The sequence below is a fragment of the Aethina tumida genome, chromosome 2 (genome assembly GCF_024364675.1).
Source record: "Aethina tumida isolate Nest 87 chromosome 2, icAetTumi1.1, whole genome shotgun sequence".
Classification (NCBI taxonomy): Eukaryota; Metazoa; Arthropoda; class Insecta; order Coleoptera; family Nitidulidae; genus Aethina; species Aethina tumida.
In genome coordinates this window covers 16,123,396-16,143,022 of record NC_065436.1, presented here as the reverse complement: position 1 = coordinate 16,143,022, position 19,627 = coordinate 16,123,396, and the positions used below count along the sequence as shown (strand labels likewise).

General features: G+C 28.1%; 1 protein-coding gene across 6 annotated transcripts in view; it reads right to left on the bottom strand.

Annotated features, from left to right (window-relative positions):
• The window catches only part of LOC109601686 (puratrophin-1-like), a 210,924-nt gene that overhangs the window by 124,285 nt on the left and 67,012 nt on the right, over positions 1-19,627 (bottom strand). For all 6 annotated transcript variants that reach the window (XM_049962639.1, XM_049962641.1, XM_049962643.1 and 3 more), the window contains one exon: positions 12,585-12,770. In XM_049962639.1, coding sequence (XP_049818596.1) covers positions 12,585-12,770 — 186 coding nt within the window. The remainder of the gene's footprint in view (positions 1-12,584; positions 12,771-19,627) is intronic.

Sequence of the window (19,627 nt, the reverse complement as noted above, 5' to 3'; positions counted from 1 at the left end):
AGAAAACCAGTAACAATTACTAAAATAGATAGAAAATACATTTTGTACAATAAAATATGTGGGTACCAACCTCAGCAAAATAATTGAATTTCAAATGAACCATGGATAAAATTATAATTTTTTATTTTAATTATTTTTTGTTAACTAAAATATAATTAGTTTGGACGAATTGACCATTTCTTTTTATTAAATTAGAATTAATGGCGCCCAACAATTTATGTTGGGCGCCATTAGTTATTCATTATTTTTCTTTCTAAAAACAATTTAGAATAGATAAACCTTTTATTAACCAGTTAGTTATATATAAGTTTTTATGATGAATGTTAAATTAAAAAGGACACTTCCATCGTTGTGTTTTACTTTATTTTGACTATTTTTCTGTTGTGGAGACCCTTATGATCACCTATAAAGAGGAAATATCCTCGTTTTTCATTAAATATAATCGTTTCTATTTCAATGATTCTTTTTTAAACCAAAAATTATTTAGTTCTGACGAATTGATCAATTTTTGTTATTAAATTATAACTAATGGCGCCCAACATGATTTGTTCATAATTTTTCTTTATAAAAACAATTAAGAATAAATAAACCTTTTTTCAACTTTTTTATTTACTTTCTTTGTCAATTCTTTTAGTGAATTTAAAAAGACATTTCTCGCTTTGTAATTTATTTGAAGAACAATTTAACTATTGTGGAGCCCTTTGTAATCACTTGTGCAGGCGAAATATTATAGTTTATCATTGAACATTGTAATTTTCACTTTAATTCATTGTCTTTGCATACCAAGTACCAATTAGTTGCCATGTTACCAAGTAACAAATAAATTATGATTAATGGCGCCCAACGAAAAATGTATTCAAATTTTCTTTTTAATCACAACTAAAAATATACCTTTTCTTTTTGTAATCTTTATATTTTCATATATTTTTATTAATTTTTCAATGATATTGGAGTCAAAAAAGACATTTTATCTCTTTTTTATTTTAACTATTTAACTATTATAAGGCTATTCAAGACCACACCGAAAAGTTATTGTTTTACATTGAACATTTTTATTTTAATTTATTGATTTTTCATCCCACGTGTTAATTATATGGCTAAGTTGCTAAGTATCAATTGATTAACTCACTGTCATTAACTTATGATTAATGGCGCCCAACATAATTTGTTCAGAAATTTTGTATACTTTTTTATTTGACAAATACATATATTAATGTGAACTTGAATGAATTAAAAATTAAAAAATTTACTTCTTGTTCTTTTGTTAAAGATCTAAAATCAATAGTTGAATAAAAGGGCCACTAATACAATACTTAAAACAAAACATGGTTATCAAATCCGTACAAACATTCAATAGTTTTTTATATATGATTATGTCAGAGATATGACAATAAAAATATAATTCAAGCAATAAACACTGGAAAAGTTACTTTTCTATGTCATTATCATTAAATAAAAATTATCGATTTTCTGTAAATGTTTGATGATATAAAAGATTTCTAAATTAATTATCCTCCTCATGCAATAATCAATTTTTATAGGATAATTTAATATTTAGTACTATTGCATATTTAATTATTGTTATTTCATTTCTGTCTCATATGATGAAAAATTCTTCATTTTAATTATTCCTTGTCATGGTTAAAAAAATACAGAACATTGTACATATGTTTATAATTAATATTTTATTTTTTTTATTTCAGAAACCACTTAATTATAAAATTTCAGACGCACAGACAATTTTCAGAGGGAAACCATTGCTATGTAAGTGATCCATGCTTATTGTATTCAAATTTTCTTTTTAATCACAACTAAAAATATACCTTTTCTTTTTCGATGATATTATAGTTAAACCATGGACAAATATGTAATTTTTTGATACACATAAAGTAGAATATGGTAAGATTTAATGTATGATACGGTAAAATAAGTTGAATTCAAATCCTAAAGTTTCAAAAAGCATATGGTCAGACGTGCTACGAGACGATTTGATAACACCCACCCTCGACGGGGGATTGAAGTGTTTCAATACAATTTATATATAATTCGTGATAAACCATGCGTGGCTAACCCTTTGCCTACACTTTCAAAGCAAAATTTAAGTGCACACTACAGTAACGTACTCAGACCAGTACATTAATTCTTGTTGAATTTGCATAAATATTTGTAATATCGTCTATTCGCAAGTTATAAAACGGCAATAAAGAGAAAATGTACTGTTCCGATATTTAAAATTTTTAGCCTTTAAACCACAAACTGCCAGATTACATAATATTAATTAGATTATAAATATGCAATGATGTTAAATTGCGAAAATCACACGTGACGCATACATAATAAACCAAGACATTAATTAATCAATTAAATTTTAGTACTTTTATTAATTAATAAATGGACACGGTTTATTACACTCAAGTAATCAAATAAATCGTAAATTAAACGGATTATACCCAATATTGAGGATTGATACGTGTAAAATAAAACACATACATAAAATAAACAACATTGCAAAATCATTCTAATGCATATATTCAATGTAATTATAGTTTTGAATATTGATCAGCGAATAATTTACATAGCTAGAAAATTCTCATACGTTATAATGATAGAAGTATCAATTTTCAGTGGCTTTCACAATGAATTTTATTAAATTTAGAACCAGCAAACTGACCCACTAAAATTCGATTAATTATACATCTGCATATTGATTTGAAATTGCACTTCCCATTATTTCCCCCGAGGATGCGCCACTGTTTGTGCCGTGTGAACGAATAGTAAATAAACAGATAGGATGAATTAGGGGCTAGTGGGGTCGATTTGAGACAGTAATTACACAATGGACCAGCACATCGTCCGAAATTGCTGTGGGGCAATTCACAAAAGGTGCACACAATCATATTTAATTTGATTAGTTTGTTCTTACTGTCAATATATTTTTGTTTGTGCATACCTACAGTTTAATAGATGCTTTGTCTATCGATTAAGGCGATACTGATGTTTATAACACGGTCTAAAACGAATTTAGACGAACAGAACTACAACAAGATACTGATTGTACCATAATTTGCTTCTGAGTACAGAAATAGCACAGAACCTAATTGTGTGAATGTCATAAAATTTCTTGATTTATACTTGTTCCTAAAATATTATTAGACTCAGATCACACAACAATTACTAAAATAAATAGAAAATACATTTCGTATAATAAAATATGTGGGTACCAACCACAGCAAAATAATTGAATTTCAAATTAGTTATGTTAGTTATATATAAGCTTTTATGTTCAATGTTAAATTAAAAAGGATACCATCGTTTTATGACTTATTCCTAAAATATTATTAGACTCAGATCACACAAACAAATAAGTCATTATTTAAACTATTCCAGTTTCTTCTCTGTTGAGGCACGTGTTAAAAATATAAAAAATATCACTGAAACATTAATTAACTATGACGTTCATTACTATTTTTAGTTTAAACCTTTAACTGTAATGTCTAGCCGTAAACAATTATCTGCAGTAATTGTAAACTAATTATACCAAACACGATATGTAATTTAAAGATCATTTTAAACTATTTCCATAGTTATAAGTGTTCAATGCTAAATTTTCAGGTGTAAAGTATCTTGTTTATTTCCAAGTTGTAAAAATTATTAATTACATCTATCATAATAAAACGTTGGACCTTGTTCAAACAGTGTTATCGAAATCAAATTTCAAATTCTCTTTACACTATGTGATATTTACAATTCATATAGACTGTAGGCGTTCGTCACAGGCTGCTTTTTACCACGTTCATTTGAAAATGCCGCTGCGGTTTGCTTTGCTACCTGTGCCGGTGGAATATAAAAAAGATATCAAAGAACCACCATCTTATTAACATATTGGCTTTAGACATTTTAATAGGGGGCACAAAGGGAAATATTATAAACGGAGACCCATATAAGAAGAAACAAATGATCCTGGGCTATCTCATGAAATATATAGTCGAGTCGACTTCGGATGGCCATAAAATGAACAAGAAAAGGGGTATAAAAGAAAATATATTTTATACAAATACTCATTGACAAGACAACGTAAATCTTAGTCCAAATGGGTGTGAATTAGGAGTGTGAACTTGGATATTGTTAGTTTATTCCTGAACATGTTATCCCAAAGTTTTTTCTTTTGAAATAGTAATTGTTTTACGTAAACTATACACACTATGTATTTGTGGTGTCTTTTGATACCGAGGTAGCTTTGAATTGCTTACTGTGGCAGAACAAAAAAACATATTCGAAAAGTGTCGTTAGGCCATAAGTTTAAATGCCTTAACCGTTTTATTAATGTGTATATGTAATGAGTTAAGTAATTCTTTTATCACTCTTTTTGTCGGCATGAGTTAATGATGAACAAACATTATAAAGATGGATATTAACGACCCCCTGGGGGCTGAAATAGTGTAAAAAATAAAAATTATTCAATGCTTATAACGGTTATAAATTATTTATGCTAATTCCGTTAAAAGCTCTAATAAGTATAAATTTTAATTAAGATTTAATCGCAATTAGGTATGATGAGATGTGTAACGTCTTTTTACATTATCGTTTATTATTAAGTCAAATAATTATCTCTAATTTAAGAAAAAAGATGTCCAAATGCTTTTTTACCTTTATAAAAATATATGGTAGTGAATGACACTATTTAAATAAATAGCTTGACAATAAATTTCTATTTCAATTAGTGGAGAAAAGAAGAATTTAAGTTCAATGCACCAATAGCAATAAAAATTTTATTTACTAATTAGTAATACAATTTTGAATTCTTAATATTTGCAGTATCGTGCAGTCCCACACAATAAATTTACTACTAATACTAATGAATTTCTTATAATTATCTACAATATTTACGCTCTCACTAACAATCAATACAACTAAATTTCTCTTATGGTTGATACTACCAAATTTGGAATGACAAAACCATAAATATGTGGATGTTTTACATTGTGAAAACAAAAATTATGGAAGTGTTTAAAAATTATCTTTTTTATATCATGATACTAATTTACATATTTTAATGAAAGTTGGTTTACAACTTCTGTGTATCAATGGGCATTGTCTGAGGGACAATACATCTTTTATTTCTTCCATGGAGAACTAAATATATATATATATATATATTCACATTTTTGCACAGATACGTTATTTATCTTACAGCCTGTCTTATTGTAATGAGAATTATGTTCTTGACATTATTCCCTGAAAAAATTCAAAGTGGTACATAAATCGATAACTATTAAAATTTTATCGTTTTAAGTCCAATACGTTACTTCATAAATACATAGTCGGATAACCTGAGGAAATAACCTTTTGTGCATTTGTAGTAATGGGAACTATGTCAATTAATTCACTCAGATATAGTTTTAGTATTCAAGTGAGTATTAAATGGCGGTGAAACGTTAATTTGACGTCAATTTATAGCTAAATAAAAATGATTTTCTCTTAATTAATTAACGGTGTATCAATAACATCTTCATCATGTATGTATCTCGGATTTACACATAAAATTGATTTTCTCTAATTATATTTTGACTGCATTTACTGAACTTTATCCAGTTAATACATTAAAATAAAAAATATTATATAACTTTATAACATCATAAAACTATTTTTGCCGCCAGTTAACCATTAAATTTATGATTTATTCATTAAAAGATGTATAAAATTTGATAGTATAGAGGTTTCACACTGTTATTCATGTGTGTTCCTGACAATCAGAAATCTGAGAATGTACCCTAAGTAAGAAATATAATACCGCAAATATTAATAAAGAAGTATTTCCAACATTATGTTCATTTTATGAATAGTAATGTCATTTTTATTATCTCATATAATCCCATTAGAATACTCGATTATTATTATTTTATTTTCGGATGTTTTAACAAAATGTCCAATCAAGAGGACTCATTTGATACTTAAATTACACAATTATTGTGGTCTTAATACAGTAGTTTGACCGTTAGAATGTCAATTGAATTTATTTATCTAAAATCAGGTTACATTCCAATTAATTTATAATTTAATGTTAGTAATAGCTGTTAATTAATCTAAATTTATTTCACTTAGTTCTGATTGGATGTTTAGCAGTAAACAGCATCTGTCACATCATATATGTCAAAATACTTAAAATGTTAAGTGATTAAGTTACAAATTTCAATTTGGGTTTTCTATTTATTATAGACCAAATCAATGGAAACAATTATTTATAGTACCATTATTTGAGTTGAATGCGTATTTAAGTGTGGCGCCTTTGTTGCTGGATAAAAATAGAGATCAGCAGATAACAAACAAGGTAAAAAAGGTTGAATCTTGTAAACGGTGTTTAAAAGTTATGCTTTCTTAGAACAGTGCCTAATGAGTGGCGGGACGATTTAAAATCACTCACTTGAAATGGACCACCCGTGGATGGTTTTTATCTTTTTCCATCACATTAACAACGAATAAGTCCGAGACTATTTTTTCCTTCATTCTATTTACCAAGTTCCTTCGGTGAGACTTCTGATTTATTTGGTTTTATGTGAGCCCAATTCTAAACGGAGTTTTGTTGGTTTTTATTGCCTGTTTGCGAAGGCATTGGGTATAAATAAAAGTTTTATTGGCGGGTCTTGGTCACACATTGTTGACTAGTTGCATATACGGTCAAAATCTAAATAAATTAAATTTATGGGTATTATGATTTTGGGACTTGGGAGAGAATAGAAACCTTAATAATTATTCTTCCAAATAATAAGGAGGCAGTTAATTGGGCAGATCAGGAAGAATTGTGTAAACTACTATTATTGAATCACTCAGATTATTATTTTAATTATGAATTTTACTATAATCCATGTAATACATTATATATAATAATTATTTTTAAATACCCCAAGTGATAGTTGTATGGTGTTTATATGATCTTATATCGCACAACAGAAATAAGATCATTGTTTAAAATGCATTTAAGCTAAAAAATGAAGGCTGTATACACGGAAACATTCAGTTATTGCATTCTAGGCACATGTAAGCAATTATAACGTTGTCAGGCCACGGGCCATTCTGTTATCTTCACATCACAGCATTGAGGTTATGAGAGTATTACCCTAAATAGGTTGTTCTGTCATCGAATACATTGAATACGTAAATATTTATTGATTTGTTGGTTAAAAATCATATTAGTACATGTTACCTAAGTGTAGTGTCAAACAAAGTCAATGGCGTAGTCAATCTCATTGGGTTTTATGGAGAGTACTAGCAAAAAACTGAAGTATACTAACTTTCTAATTCCAGTGTGGTACTTATATAAATAATACTTTATATGTATGTATAAAATCAATACACAATATTTTATACAGGTCCTATTCAGATAAATGTTACTTTAACTAATCTTACCTATAAAGTTGTTTTGTTTGGGTACTAAATCAATCAGTCCACATCCAATTCAGATTCATTAATGATTAAAGGATTATTTTCAAATACGAAATGTCTGCTATAACAGCTAAATATGTATACAGTAAGGAACAACTCTTTAATTTTGAGTAACAGATATTTAGAACATACGTTCATATAATTTTTTATCTTAAAATGGACATAATAATCAGTCTTCTGTATACCTATAAGGAAGAACACTGTATCCATTAACAGAACTACGAGTACAGCGAAATACATATGCATACATTGTATCACACATTTGATTTAAAAAATATATATTATACTCACATCACTCACTATCTTTGCCTTAGGTATGTTGCTTTGTTCTTGATATCATTTGTTTTGTTCTGATTCCGATTATTCTAATTGACTATAAACAGGGCCTATGATTTATTGCTCCATAAAATCTGACTAAAAAAGTATCATATCCGTTAATAATACCGACTCTATAAACATCTGTTTATTGTTGGTAATACTAAATTTTAATATGTATGAATCACTTTCAATAAGTAATAATAAGAAGTAATTGTATCTATTTTAGTTTAAACGGCAATAGTTCTGTCCATTATACCAATTTATAAGATTGTTATAACGTTGTAACAATTTCTAATAGATATTGGCGGTGTAAATTAAATAGATGAAGTGATTACATATAAATGCACTCCTTAGTTACTATAAATTGAAACTAAAACCTTATATTCTTGTTATTTTGAACATTGTATTCAAATTTTATCGTTAAATTTTGTTAAATGACTTTCAATATACCTATATATGTATATTTTAGGGATGGTGTCACTGCTTTTTGGTGATATCAAAGCATATTCTTTCTTCTCTATTAATTAAAATTTATTTACTACTCCTAAAACTACTTTTCTTCTATTTTTGACGTACCATACTATATGTTAGGGTTATCTAAATTTCATAGAAATGTTTCAAGCGGCCACAAACCCTTCTTTATTATACAAATTTGTTAGTTACCTGACTTCAACTTGCCATGCCCTTTTTGGGATAATAAATTACATATTTTGACATGACTTAAAATAAATGATTACCATCAAAACACCTTCAACAAACACGCATAGGGTATGATACCAGGTATTTTGACAATGGGTATGATGAACGTACAAAACGGTCATGTAAATGCCACCAAAATAAGAAATTGAGTCTTTTAATAATTTAAGTAGCCATTACATTACCATTTATTGTAAATTAGGGAATGCACACCTCTAAATAAAAGTAGTCGAAATATTTTATATTTTATTTAAAATAATTACACCACATTTTTCTATAATTATTCATTTGTACCTAAATTAAAATAATTTCTGCCTTAAATTAAATCTCAAACAAAATAAATGCTGACTCAAATGAGTATTACCTCCATTGTTTTTAAGATGCGTGGCAAAAGGGGCGTATGAAGAAATATATTTTTTATACTGATTGCTCAAATTTAGAATTTAAATTAAATATTAGAAAACGTCATTAAATTATAACTTAAATTATGCAAATCGACTAAAAATTCTCCAATGTGTATAATTGGAAAGATAACATTTTAATTACATTTAACTTCACAATAAGATATTTTGAGTGCGTAAAAATAATCAATGAATATATACTACTACTATACTAAAGCATTTATCAATGAACGTAAATGTAGATCATGACCTCGTTTTAATTTCTAAACTTGCACACTGATATTCATAAAAATTCATTTTTTTTTTATTATTTATGTGTTATATTCTTCTATATTTTTGGTTTATTACTTGATTACCATCAGTAATTGGTGGACAATTCATATAATTTCTATCAAAAGATCAGAGACACATATAAATATAATTTCTTTATTTATTCTATAAATTCATATAAGCATAAAAATATAGGAAGATTTTTTAAACAGAGTATATGACTAGATAATATCCCAATTATTTCTATTTGCACTTTCAACGAAACAATCTCATTTTTTATTAGCCTCCTTTGTTCCATTTAAGGTGTGTATATGATATATTTGAGTTGGTAACAATTAAAATAAAATGATAGGTTAAATTTGCATTTTATAATACATATATGATGGGATAATTACTGTCTATGATTTTTTATTCTTCTTAGAAATTAATCAATTAAGTGTTGTAAATTTATAATTACTGCTTAAACACTGATTTAATATTATACTTTTGCTTTCTGACCATAGAAAACTCGTTTCTGACATTTTACTGATGTTATAAAAAATAAATTCGTTTTCCTGGGTTTAGATCAAAATCTGAGTCGTAACTGTGGGGTGGAGAAGTTAAAGTTCAGTTAATGAAATCTGGCTACGTTATTCACTGTAAAAAAAACATAAACTAAAAATAAAGCTTCGATCCGCTGATTAATAATAATTAATAATAATTAATTAATTTTTGTATTAATTATAAAGAAATAGTTTAATCAATACTTCGTTGATATTATATCTTAATTTATAGAAGAATATTCTAAAAATATTCGTTAGACTATCAATTGTCGAATAAACTATACTTTAAAATAAATTGTGACGTTCAGAGAAATACACAAAACTTGTAATTAAATATTTTGGAACATATTTAATAAAAGAATTTGACTTTGTCCAATCAATATATAAAAAATATATTTGAATATTCTTATTTTAGAGATGGTGTCACTGTTCTTAGTAGTATCAAGTAGTATATTCTCTCTTCTCTATTAATTACAATGTATTCACTACCCCTAAAATTACTTTTCTTCAATGTAAAAGATATTAGATAATATTCTACACGTTTTTTTATACACATCTTAAAAACTCTCAAATATAAAAATCATCATGTTAATTTCCCCAACATCTACTCTTATCTCATTCATCTTTTGGTCATTAGAATCAACAGAAGATTAGCTTACACTTTCTAATGCGGCTGCCAATTATAATCGTTTAATACTTTTTGTGAGGCCATAGTTTTATATAGTCGAATAAATTAATGCTCTATAACTATTAGACTCAAATTAAAATTTAAATAGATTTTTTCCTAATTACTTTTCACGAGATTATGAATGAATATGTGAATCAAGTCAGGCACTCCAACAGGACCGGTTAGAAATATTTAGGGTTGAGTATATATATAACTGTAACCTACTTCGAGGAGTTTCAGTTCAAATCAATATGCTGCCCAAAATATCATAAGAATAATTTAAAAAAAAAATTATTAGTAGAAGATGTCAAAAAAATTCTTAATCTCATACTAAAATATATTTTTTGTATATCAAATAACAGTACAATTTTGTTATAGTTTTTAATATCTTAGTAGAATTTCAACGTGCAAGTTGACCAACACGTCCAAATTAGGTGTTAATCCCACTTTAAATGAACCCATATTCCGCCTCTGTATCTTCTTAACTGACATAGTCATGCAATAGTAGACCATTTTTATTTAAATTCTCGATTCTTAAGGACCGACTCTGGGATTTCTTCTATTAAGTATATTATTGGTAGTATCGATACATTACATCAACAACATAGTCATGCTGTGTTTTAATAATCTTGCACTAATATTTAAAGCTGGTTTAATCGTTTTAGCCACAACTTATGTTATGTTATGTGTTTTGTATCACTGATTTAATAAGCTAGTTTTAAACCGGAAGATATAAGTCGATTCATTTCCTTTATAGATCGTCTTATGGTATTTATAGATGGGGTAATTGCCAATAATGTTTTATAATGAAATTTATTATTAAAGATTAGTTATCATTTCTTTAGTATCTGGATAGATTTATATGATTTAACAGTGAAAATATAACTAATACATAAATACAATGTAATAATTATTAAAGGTGGAAAATTATGCGTAAAATAAAATAATCGGAAAGCAATTGGAATTAAGTTTAGTTTGACCTGATCTGGATTTATTGTCCGCGTGCGGCTTTTATTTGTAAAAGAAGTCAACCAATTAAGGCAGACATACAAGACTATTTTAAAGTTGTTCTAACTGGCATTTAAAAAGGACTTAAAGGTATAAATAAAACTAGTCCTTACAATTAAGCAGCGGTGCTGTACGGAAACATTAGCAACAATTACGGTACACACGGCCTTGTATGTAGCTCGTTATTATTTATACATTCTGTGTTCTCTATATCGCTTATACCGTCTCTATAATTTGCCAGGTTCAAAGATGGATATGCCACAAATTCATGTTTGCAGTAATTGGTTATTTAGTACTTAATATCTAATGGTTTTTAAATTAAACCATGATTGTAACGCTAATTTTTAGGACGAAAGATTAGTTGCCTACATCCCATCAACGTCCAACAAACATAAACAAAGAATTATTGTCTTAAATTCACATTATTTTAGTTTTGAATTAATATCATAAATTTTTAAATAATGTGATCAATAAATTAGCAACAGAACTTAACACTAAACCTATTTGATGGCGTTACTCCATTGCCTTAGTGTCATAGTATTTATTATTAACTGAATACTCTCTGTGAACTTAAGTCTCTTATGTTAATTTTTATCTTTTGTGCCATGAATCCCCCATTCATATGTAAAACAAGACTTTTACATTTCAATGGTAGATATCTGTTGTTATTAGTATTTTAAGGAAATAGTGCGTCTTGTCTGCTTATCAAGTGGCTCACGTACATTGTTAAGTACACTGAGCATATAATGACTAAACGGAAATGTTAATTTTATTTGTTACTTTAAGTGTTTAATTATCATACCTGTTAAGTGTACTGTCAATGTTTAGATTTATTCGAAATTTTAAATACTGTTAACCAGGTCTTTATACACTTTTTGGAGCGTGTGAAATAATTCATGTCAATTGCAAAAAATGTATATAAATCTAATAAATCGATACATTTACTTCAGATTGTTGGTCATTACTAATCTCCACACTGAATGCATGAAAGTCTAAACGCCATATGTGATATTATGCGTAATCGGACAATTTCATGCAATAAGATTTTCAAATGGAATGCTACAGTTTCCAGGAACTAACAATCTTTACGATACTCAATCATGCAATTGATTGAAAAGTGTATTTACAGCCGACTAAGTTATAAAAATCATATTTATCACAGATCTTCCGTGAATAAGGAAAAATAAACATCATGTTTGAATTTGATTTTGACTGTAAATATTAATAATTTTAACAACTTACCTTTATACGTTGCAGCAGTTTGGAGGCTTGTATGCAGAAGTCATTCTCAAAGTTGTATAAACAGCCGTGATACTCACAAACGAGTAAATCTCTCGCCTGTCTGATTAAACATTTTCTGGAACGTTCATAATTCTTGTACAAACTACCGAAATATTTATCAACCAAGCTTTCCACTTCGCTCTTAATCTGTAACAAAAAAACAAAGTTGTAAGTTGTAATAATCGTTGGTCATATTTGTTTTTCAACTTTTTAAAGTATTTTAAACACCTTTGGATGATTAAAATTCTTTAAAACCGTTTAATATATTTTAATCACAAAAAACTTCAACAAATATTGCGACGAAAGCTTTTTAATCGAATTAAAATTGAATGTATTTATGCGCCCGGTTTATTCACACTTTGCGTGGACGGCGCATTCCAATCGATATCGGCTGAAAATTACAAAGCTTGGTTAACGGTAGTGAGATGTGATAATGACCAGTTTACATAATGAAAACATACTTAAGGTGATAAAATTTACTCTTAACATGAACTGATTATAACATTTTAAATTCCAATTTTATACGTTCTTATCTTGGCGACTATCAGCGAAGACTGAAGGGTATGCAAGTAACGAAGTCATAAATTACATAAATATTTAATTAAGCACATATGTACGTGTCATTATACTTGGTAAAGAGTTCGTTGAGGTTTTAGAAGTAAGAAAGCCATCTGCGTCCAGAAAATTGGCTGGATATTATTTTTTTTACAAATTCATCAAATCAGAATTACCATTAAATATTCAAACACATAATTAGAAATTATTTTATGAAAATATTGTGTTTTAAAGTTGTTATTAAATACTATTTTTAATTATAAAATTGCTGATAATGAACTATTTAATTATTTCTATATATACGTTTACCTGTTGTAGTTGATGATTGAGGCCGTAGGTCAAACAATTATATTATGAAGTTTGACAAAATATTAATCTAAATGCAAAATATGATAAATGCGGCTTCAGTTCTGAGAAAATCGTAATTGAAGACCATGAAACACAATATTTCAGGTTCAACGGTTCCCGAAAGGTTGTGCCGAATGCATCATCGTCTCCAATGCACTTAATTTTGCCGACAGCTGATTGTTACACCCACAACCGGCCAAATTTGATCCCGTATGCGTATGATGATCATATACTTAACCAAAGTATTATTCTATACAATACAATACTTAAACTGAAATTACATTTGATTTGTTTATAACTATAAGAAGGAATATTTAAATAAATATACATGAAAATATTATTAAACTGTAATAAAACTGACATATTTCTATTTGAGATGTTAAAGTCCCTATGGAGGTAGCGTTATACGCACTCCGGATCTGAGGTGAAAAAATGCACATTAATAAGGTGTAAATGATCTTTCGATCTCCAATAAGTCGTTGTGCCTGTACTGAAATATTGTAAATGATAGGGTTGCAGGTTGAGGTTTATTTCAGTCGTTATTTATGAGCCATACAGTTTTGAATACTCAACATAACAGGCACATCAAATTTACGTACTAGTGAACCTTTTTCAAGTGAAAACTTCTTGATGATCTGTAAAAAATATCAAAAACTTTTTCAGAGATAAATTATAGAAAATTGAATTCTCTACAAAAAATGTCATATAACATTTTCCCATAAAGTTGATGGTTGCGTCAGAAAATGAGAAAAATGTCAAAATTTTAAATCAATCCAAATTTAATGTTAAATAACTTTTGAAAAAATGAATACATCAAAAAACTGTAAGAGACATTTTTTGTAGAGCGTTAAATTTTCTATAAAAATCTGTTTTGATCAGAATTATATATTATCTCTAACGAAAGTTAAAAAATTTCAAAATCCAAGAGAACACCGCCCCCGTGTTATTTAAACGGGAAATTAAAATTTACGATGCGGCACATCTTAATATTAATATTAAGAACTGTAACTTGCACAGTATTTTTTTTTACCATTTCCAACAAGATTTTCGATATAAATAAGGTTCCAATTACAATCGAAGGGGGGATGTTTATTAAGCAAAAGTAACACATACTTGTTTTTTAGACCGTCAACAAAAGTGTGTAAACTGAAAATTAGCCTTTCCTAACAAACAATAATAGATTTAATGTATTTTTAGAAGTGAAAACTTCTTTAGCCGCATTGAGCACTTTTTGGTAGGGAAATATTATGCGTTCGCGTCATTGACATGCTCATGACTGGCGCACGCGCAGTGTGCTGTGCGCCTTAGACACTTTTTGGATGGGTGAAATCTCCTGCGTTCGCGTCACCGACATGCTTATACCAGTATATCTGTAGCTATACAGTTTACGTATAGTGCTGTGTATATCTTATAAGTGAAATTGAATGGATTTAGTGAAAAATTTATTTAAATATGTCCAGTGATCGAAAACTCAGTACTACAAAACATAAAACGACAATCGATGCCGCCTTTACGCGATACTTAGATAAATTTGAATCAAACATTTTCATTTCTTACTTTAGTTACCATAAGCCAATTGCACTTTCTTAGAACAAAATGAAATAATTGAAAGTAAAAACAGTCTAAGTATTGTTGAAATTAATGATGACAATGATGCAAACAATTAAAATAATGTTAAAAATCAGGTACATTGGAATTTAAGTAAATACAAATACTATACATAAATAATATGATTGTATATTAATTGTTATTTCAATTGAATTGTATTTATATTTTTAACATGATCTTGTACAGACCGTTATATATTTAAATAACAAAAAACCATATAAACATGCATAAAATTGTTGCTCAGAGTGTCAATAGATGTGAAAACCAGATTGATGTTGATAAATTTAATTCAAACATTATAAAATTTCAAATTTTAATACTAAAAGTTCTAAGATTTCGCTTTTTTTGTGTAATAATCATCCATACACGTACATAAAAAAGTAATTACTATTTAAAATATTTTAAAGAAGAAGTCGTTCAATGTAATCTGCAGGAAAGGTTAGACAACCTGATGTCAAAATTTAATTACTACACAAATTAAAAATGAAAAGTACACATAGGTAACTGGTTACACGTACTCGTACAAGCAAATGCCGTTACTTGCACCGATACAATCTTATGGGGTAGTCGCCCACAGTTATGATCGTAACGAATAATCATCAATGATGTATCAAATAACTAAATTGGTAGAGCTTTTCCCTCAACGCCCACGGAAACTGGAAGAAATTTACCACCTTTCGATGTGAGTTGCATGGGAACGAGCGAAGATAACGGGCTCATTCACCATTGAAATGTTACTTTATTTAATTAGTTCATGAAACATAATTGAGACTGCAGTGATAGGTTATGGATTATAAAACTGATATGGAAGGAACATGACAACATAAGAGAAATACCTTAAGATCTACATATTTATTACTAATTAGTTTGCTTTATTTATCGCATCATCCGAATGTAAATTTACATCATTTCTAAGGTAACTTAATTGAATTATATTCATAGTTTTGTTATTCATATGCATTTTATGTTATATAAGTCTCATGATTATTGCTTCTATTTTTGGTATATAAAATTTATTTTATAACTTTATCTCTTAGAAATGTGAATAAATATATTTTAACATGTATTGAATTAGATTACAATATGTACAGTATTGGCAGAAAGTAGAGTAACTTAAAGTTGTTCTGGTTATTATATTAAACAATGTATATTGAAAATTAACTTTCCTTTATAAATTTAACAATTACATAATTAAACAATAATAAAATAAAGAGTTTAATTTTACTGATGATTATTTGTTTTGGGCTGGCAAAAAGTAGAACAACTTATGCCATTTAAAGTTTTATTACTACAGATAATTTGTAATTGGTATTTTAATTAATTCACTAATATATTATAAAATTCCCATTATTATGAATAACTTCCAAACACTTTTTATAAATGGAAATCAACAGATGGTCAATAATATTTGGATCCATATTTTGTCAGGACTCTTGCAGAACCGTGAATAATTCTTGCTGATTACTATACTCTTTGTGTCTTATTTTGTTGTTCACTATCTCCCATAAGTTTTCAATGAAGTTTAGATCGGAAAATTGAGACGGCCAGTTCATAACATTAATTTTTTCCCTTAAAAGCCACTGCTTCCAATATTTTGAATTGTGTTTCGGGTCATTATCTTGTTGAAAATAATGTTTTAGTGGCATATTTTTATCTGAACATGGTACCATATTGTTCCTTAATATTTCTTTATATATAAAACGATCCATGATACCCTCTATTCAAAGGAGAGGACCCATTCCAAATCCCGAAAAGCAGTCCCATACCAATACCGACCTGTCGCCGTGGGAGTATGGTAAACTTTGGTTTAAACTTTTCATGAATACGTCGCTTTACATATAAAATCCCATTACTATCAACCAGATTAAACTTGATTTCAGCACTCCAGATAGCTCGTTTTCAATCATTTAAAGTCCTGTGTAAAAGGGACCTGGTAAACTCAACTCAGGCTCGTCTGTTCTTCTCTAATAGAAGTGGTACTTTCGTCTGGCCTTCTCGCTTAAAGACCCCCTTGTAGTAATCTGTCTCTTACAGTTCTTGAAGAAACATTAAGGATACAATTTGTTTATCTTGAAATCTAGCCCTGGACGATGAAGGTATTATTTACTGTCTAATCCCATTTTATAGAATATTTAATATTTTATTTATTTGATCTTAATCAAGGTGAACTATACAAAATATATTATTGTTTTTATCAACTAAAATGAATACGGACCTGGCATTAACCAAATAGAATAAATACAGATGCAATTATCGACTTTGTGTGGTCCAATACCATCAGTGATTTATACCTACTGCGGAATATTTAACAAACCAACGAAATTTATTACTAATTAATAAAATATTACGAAACCACGCCGCACAATTTTTACCCATATTCTAATTATACTCGAAACCAGTAACATGAAAGTGGGTGGTGTAATAATTCAAGAAAACCAAACATCACATTAAAATTACACGCGTCTCGTGTAACACAACATACGAGAGCGTCGTCTTGTACATAAAAAATCGCCATAAAAACTGCTCCCCTATAATTAAGACCCCTTATGTTTAACAATGGACCCTCACAATTTTCTAACTTACCCCACCCTTTAGTGCACCACTATCGACGTATCTAATAAGCGTATACCACAATGCTTTTAAAGAACAATATCGCATTTTCGGTCCAAACAAATATATAAATCAGTATGTAAAAGCTCCCGGGAGAATTTAAACAATGGAAGGAATTAATAATATTGTGAACTATGTTGGACTGGTTGTTTAGTTTCCGGACATTAATTCTTCAAATGTCTTAAACGATCTGGAAGGGGTGAGTTGACTGTTACATGCGTGTGTGGGATGCATCCATAAATTCATTGGTTTTTATCCCTTTTATAATGAAATCAAATGATATAATTTATGAATATTAGAATTGTGGGAGGACTTCTGTTGAATTGGGCATTTCGTTGTGATGTACAACCTCATCAATTAATTAGATATATATTATTGTTAATTAATATTGCAAAATATTTTAAATTTGTCTTTTGAATATTAAAGTTTATTGATCATATTTATTTACTGTGATTCATGAGTATTTAGATCGACCATTTTTCTTTGATCCTTTCATATTGAACACAAAATGTGATTTAAATGTACTGCTTTCTAAATTGTCGGACAAATGAAAATTATTTTATCACGATTATGTTGACAGTACCAGAGGCGTAGTAATAGTTTATGTCATCTTGCAATTTTTTCTGTCTGTAATAGACCTCGTATATACGATACTAATGATCTATTTACTATTTAATGTGACTGATGATTGATTTAAAGAGGAAATATTAGATCTTGATGCTGGAATTGATATTGCCATTTTCCAGGATATGTTCAATATAACTTGAAAATAAACTAACAGAATTTCCGTTAAAAATATTAATATAAAATATATTTGATACATGACAGACGTACATGAAAATAAATATCAATATTCATTGATTAACGGTCATGACAACTTATTATTTTAATACTTGTTATAATCATTATTAAAGTTTACAACTGTAGAAAGCGCCAATTACTATTTTACACCTTGCATTTCAAGCAATATTTGATGAAAATATTTATGGTTTTTCACTATTTCCATATATGTGATCAACGAAAGCCAAAAAAAAAAAAATGTATAAAATTTTGATGAACTAACTAAACTTTCTTCAACAGTAAAATAATTCACGACACATTAACAAATATTAAATTTATATGCTTTGAATTGTTATGATTCCATTTTATGGTTTTGAAAATTTTAATACAATAATTTATATTCTATTAATATATGATAATTAATAAAGTTAAATTATGGGTAAGTTGTCTTGGTTATTCTAATTTCCTAGACCAACGTTTCTCAGTCACTTTAGAAGGATTAACCTAAGTTCAAATTTCAAGATAAAATGGGTCTTCAAAGAGTGACATATTTTGCTGTTGTTTATTTGCTCTTGTCTCAGTGAAACGAATGTTTCTGTGCAATAATCAACATGTAATCTGTTCTCTTTGAAGGGTAAAATATATTCTTTTATAAAAAGTTTTCGAAAACTATATATCCAAATACAGCCGAAGAGATTTTTCATCTTGATTAGAATTAAGTAACAAGAATCATTGCTGGAAATGTTCAAGGATAAAATTTTTCAAGCTGATCATAAAATAATATCTTTGAATTATTTTTGATTATTAAGAAAAAATAAAATATCTTACTTTTTACTATATATCTTCACAGTCATCAAAATGTGTTAGGTGATTAATATGGTATTTCTTTTGTATTAAAAAAATATAACTAACATTAGAATTTGTTAAAATTATTTAACATTTTTGTCATTTTTTCAGCAGCCAAGCAGTGTGATATTTGAATATTTTTATCGGTTAAGTACATGAATGTTCTTACACAATTGACCCACACTATCAGTCAATTTCTTTAAAAAACTAAACCTGGTGTAGTATTTAAAAGTCTTAAATCAAACATCAACAAATTT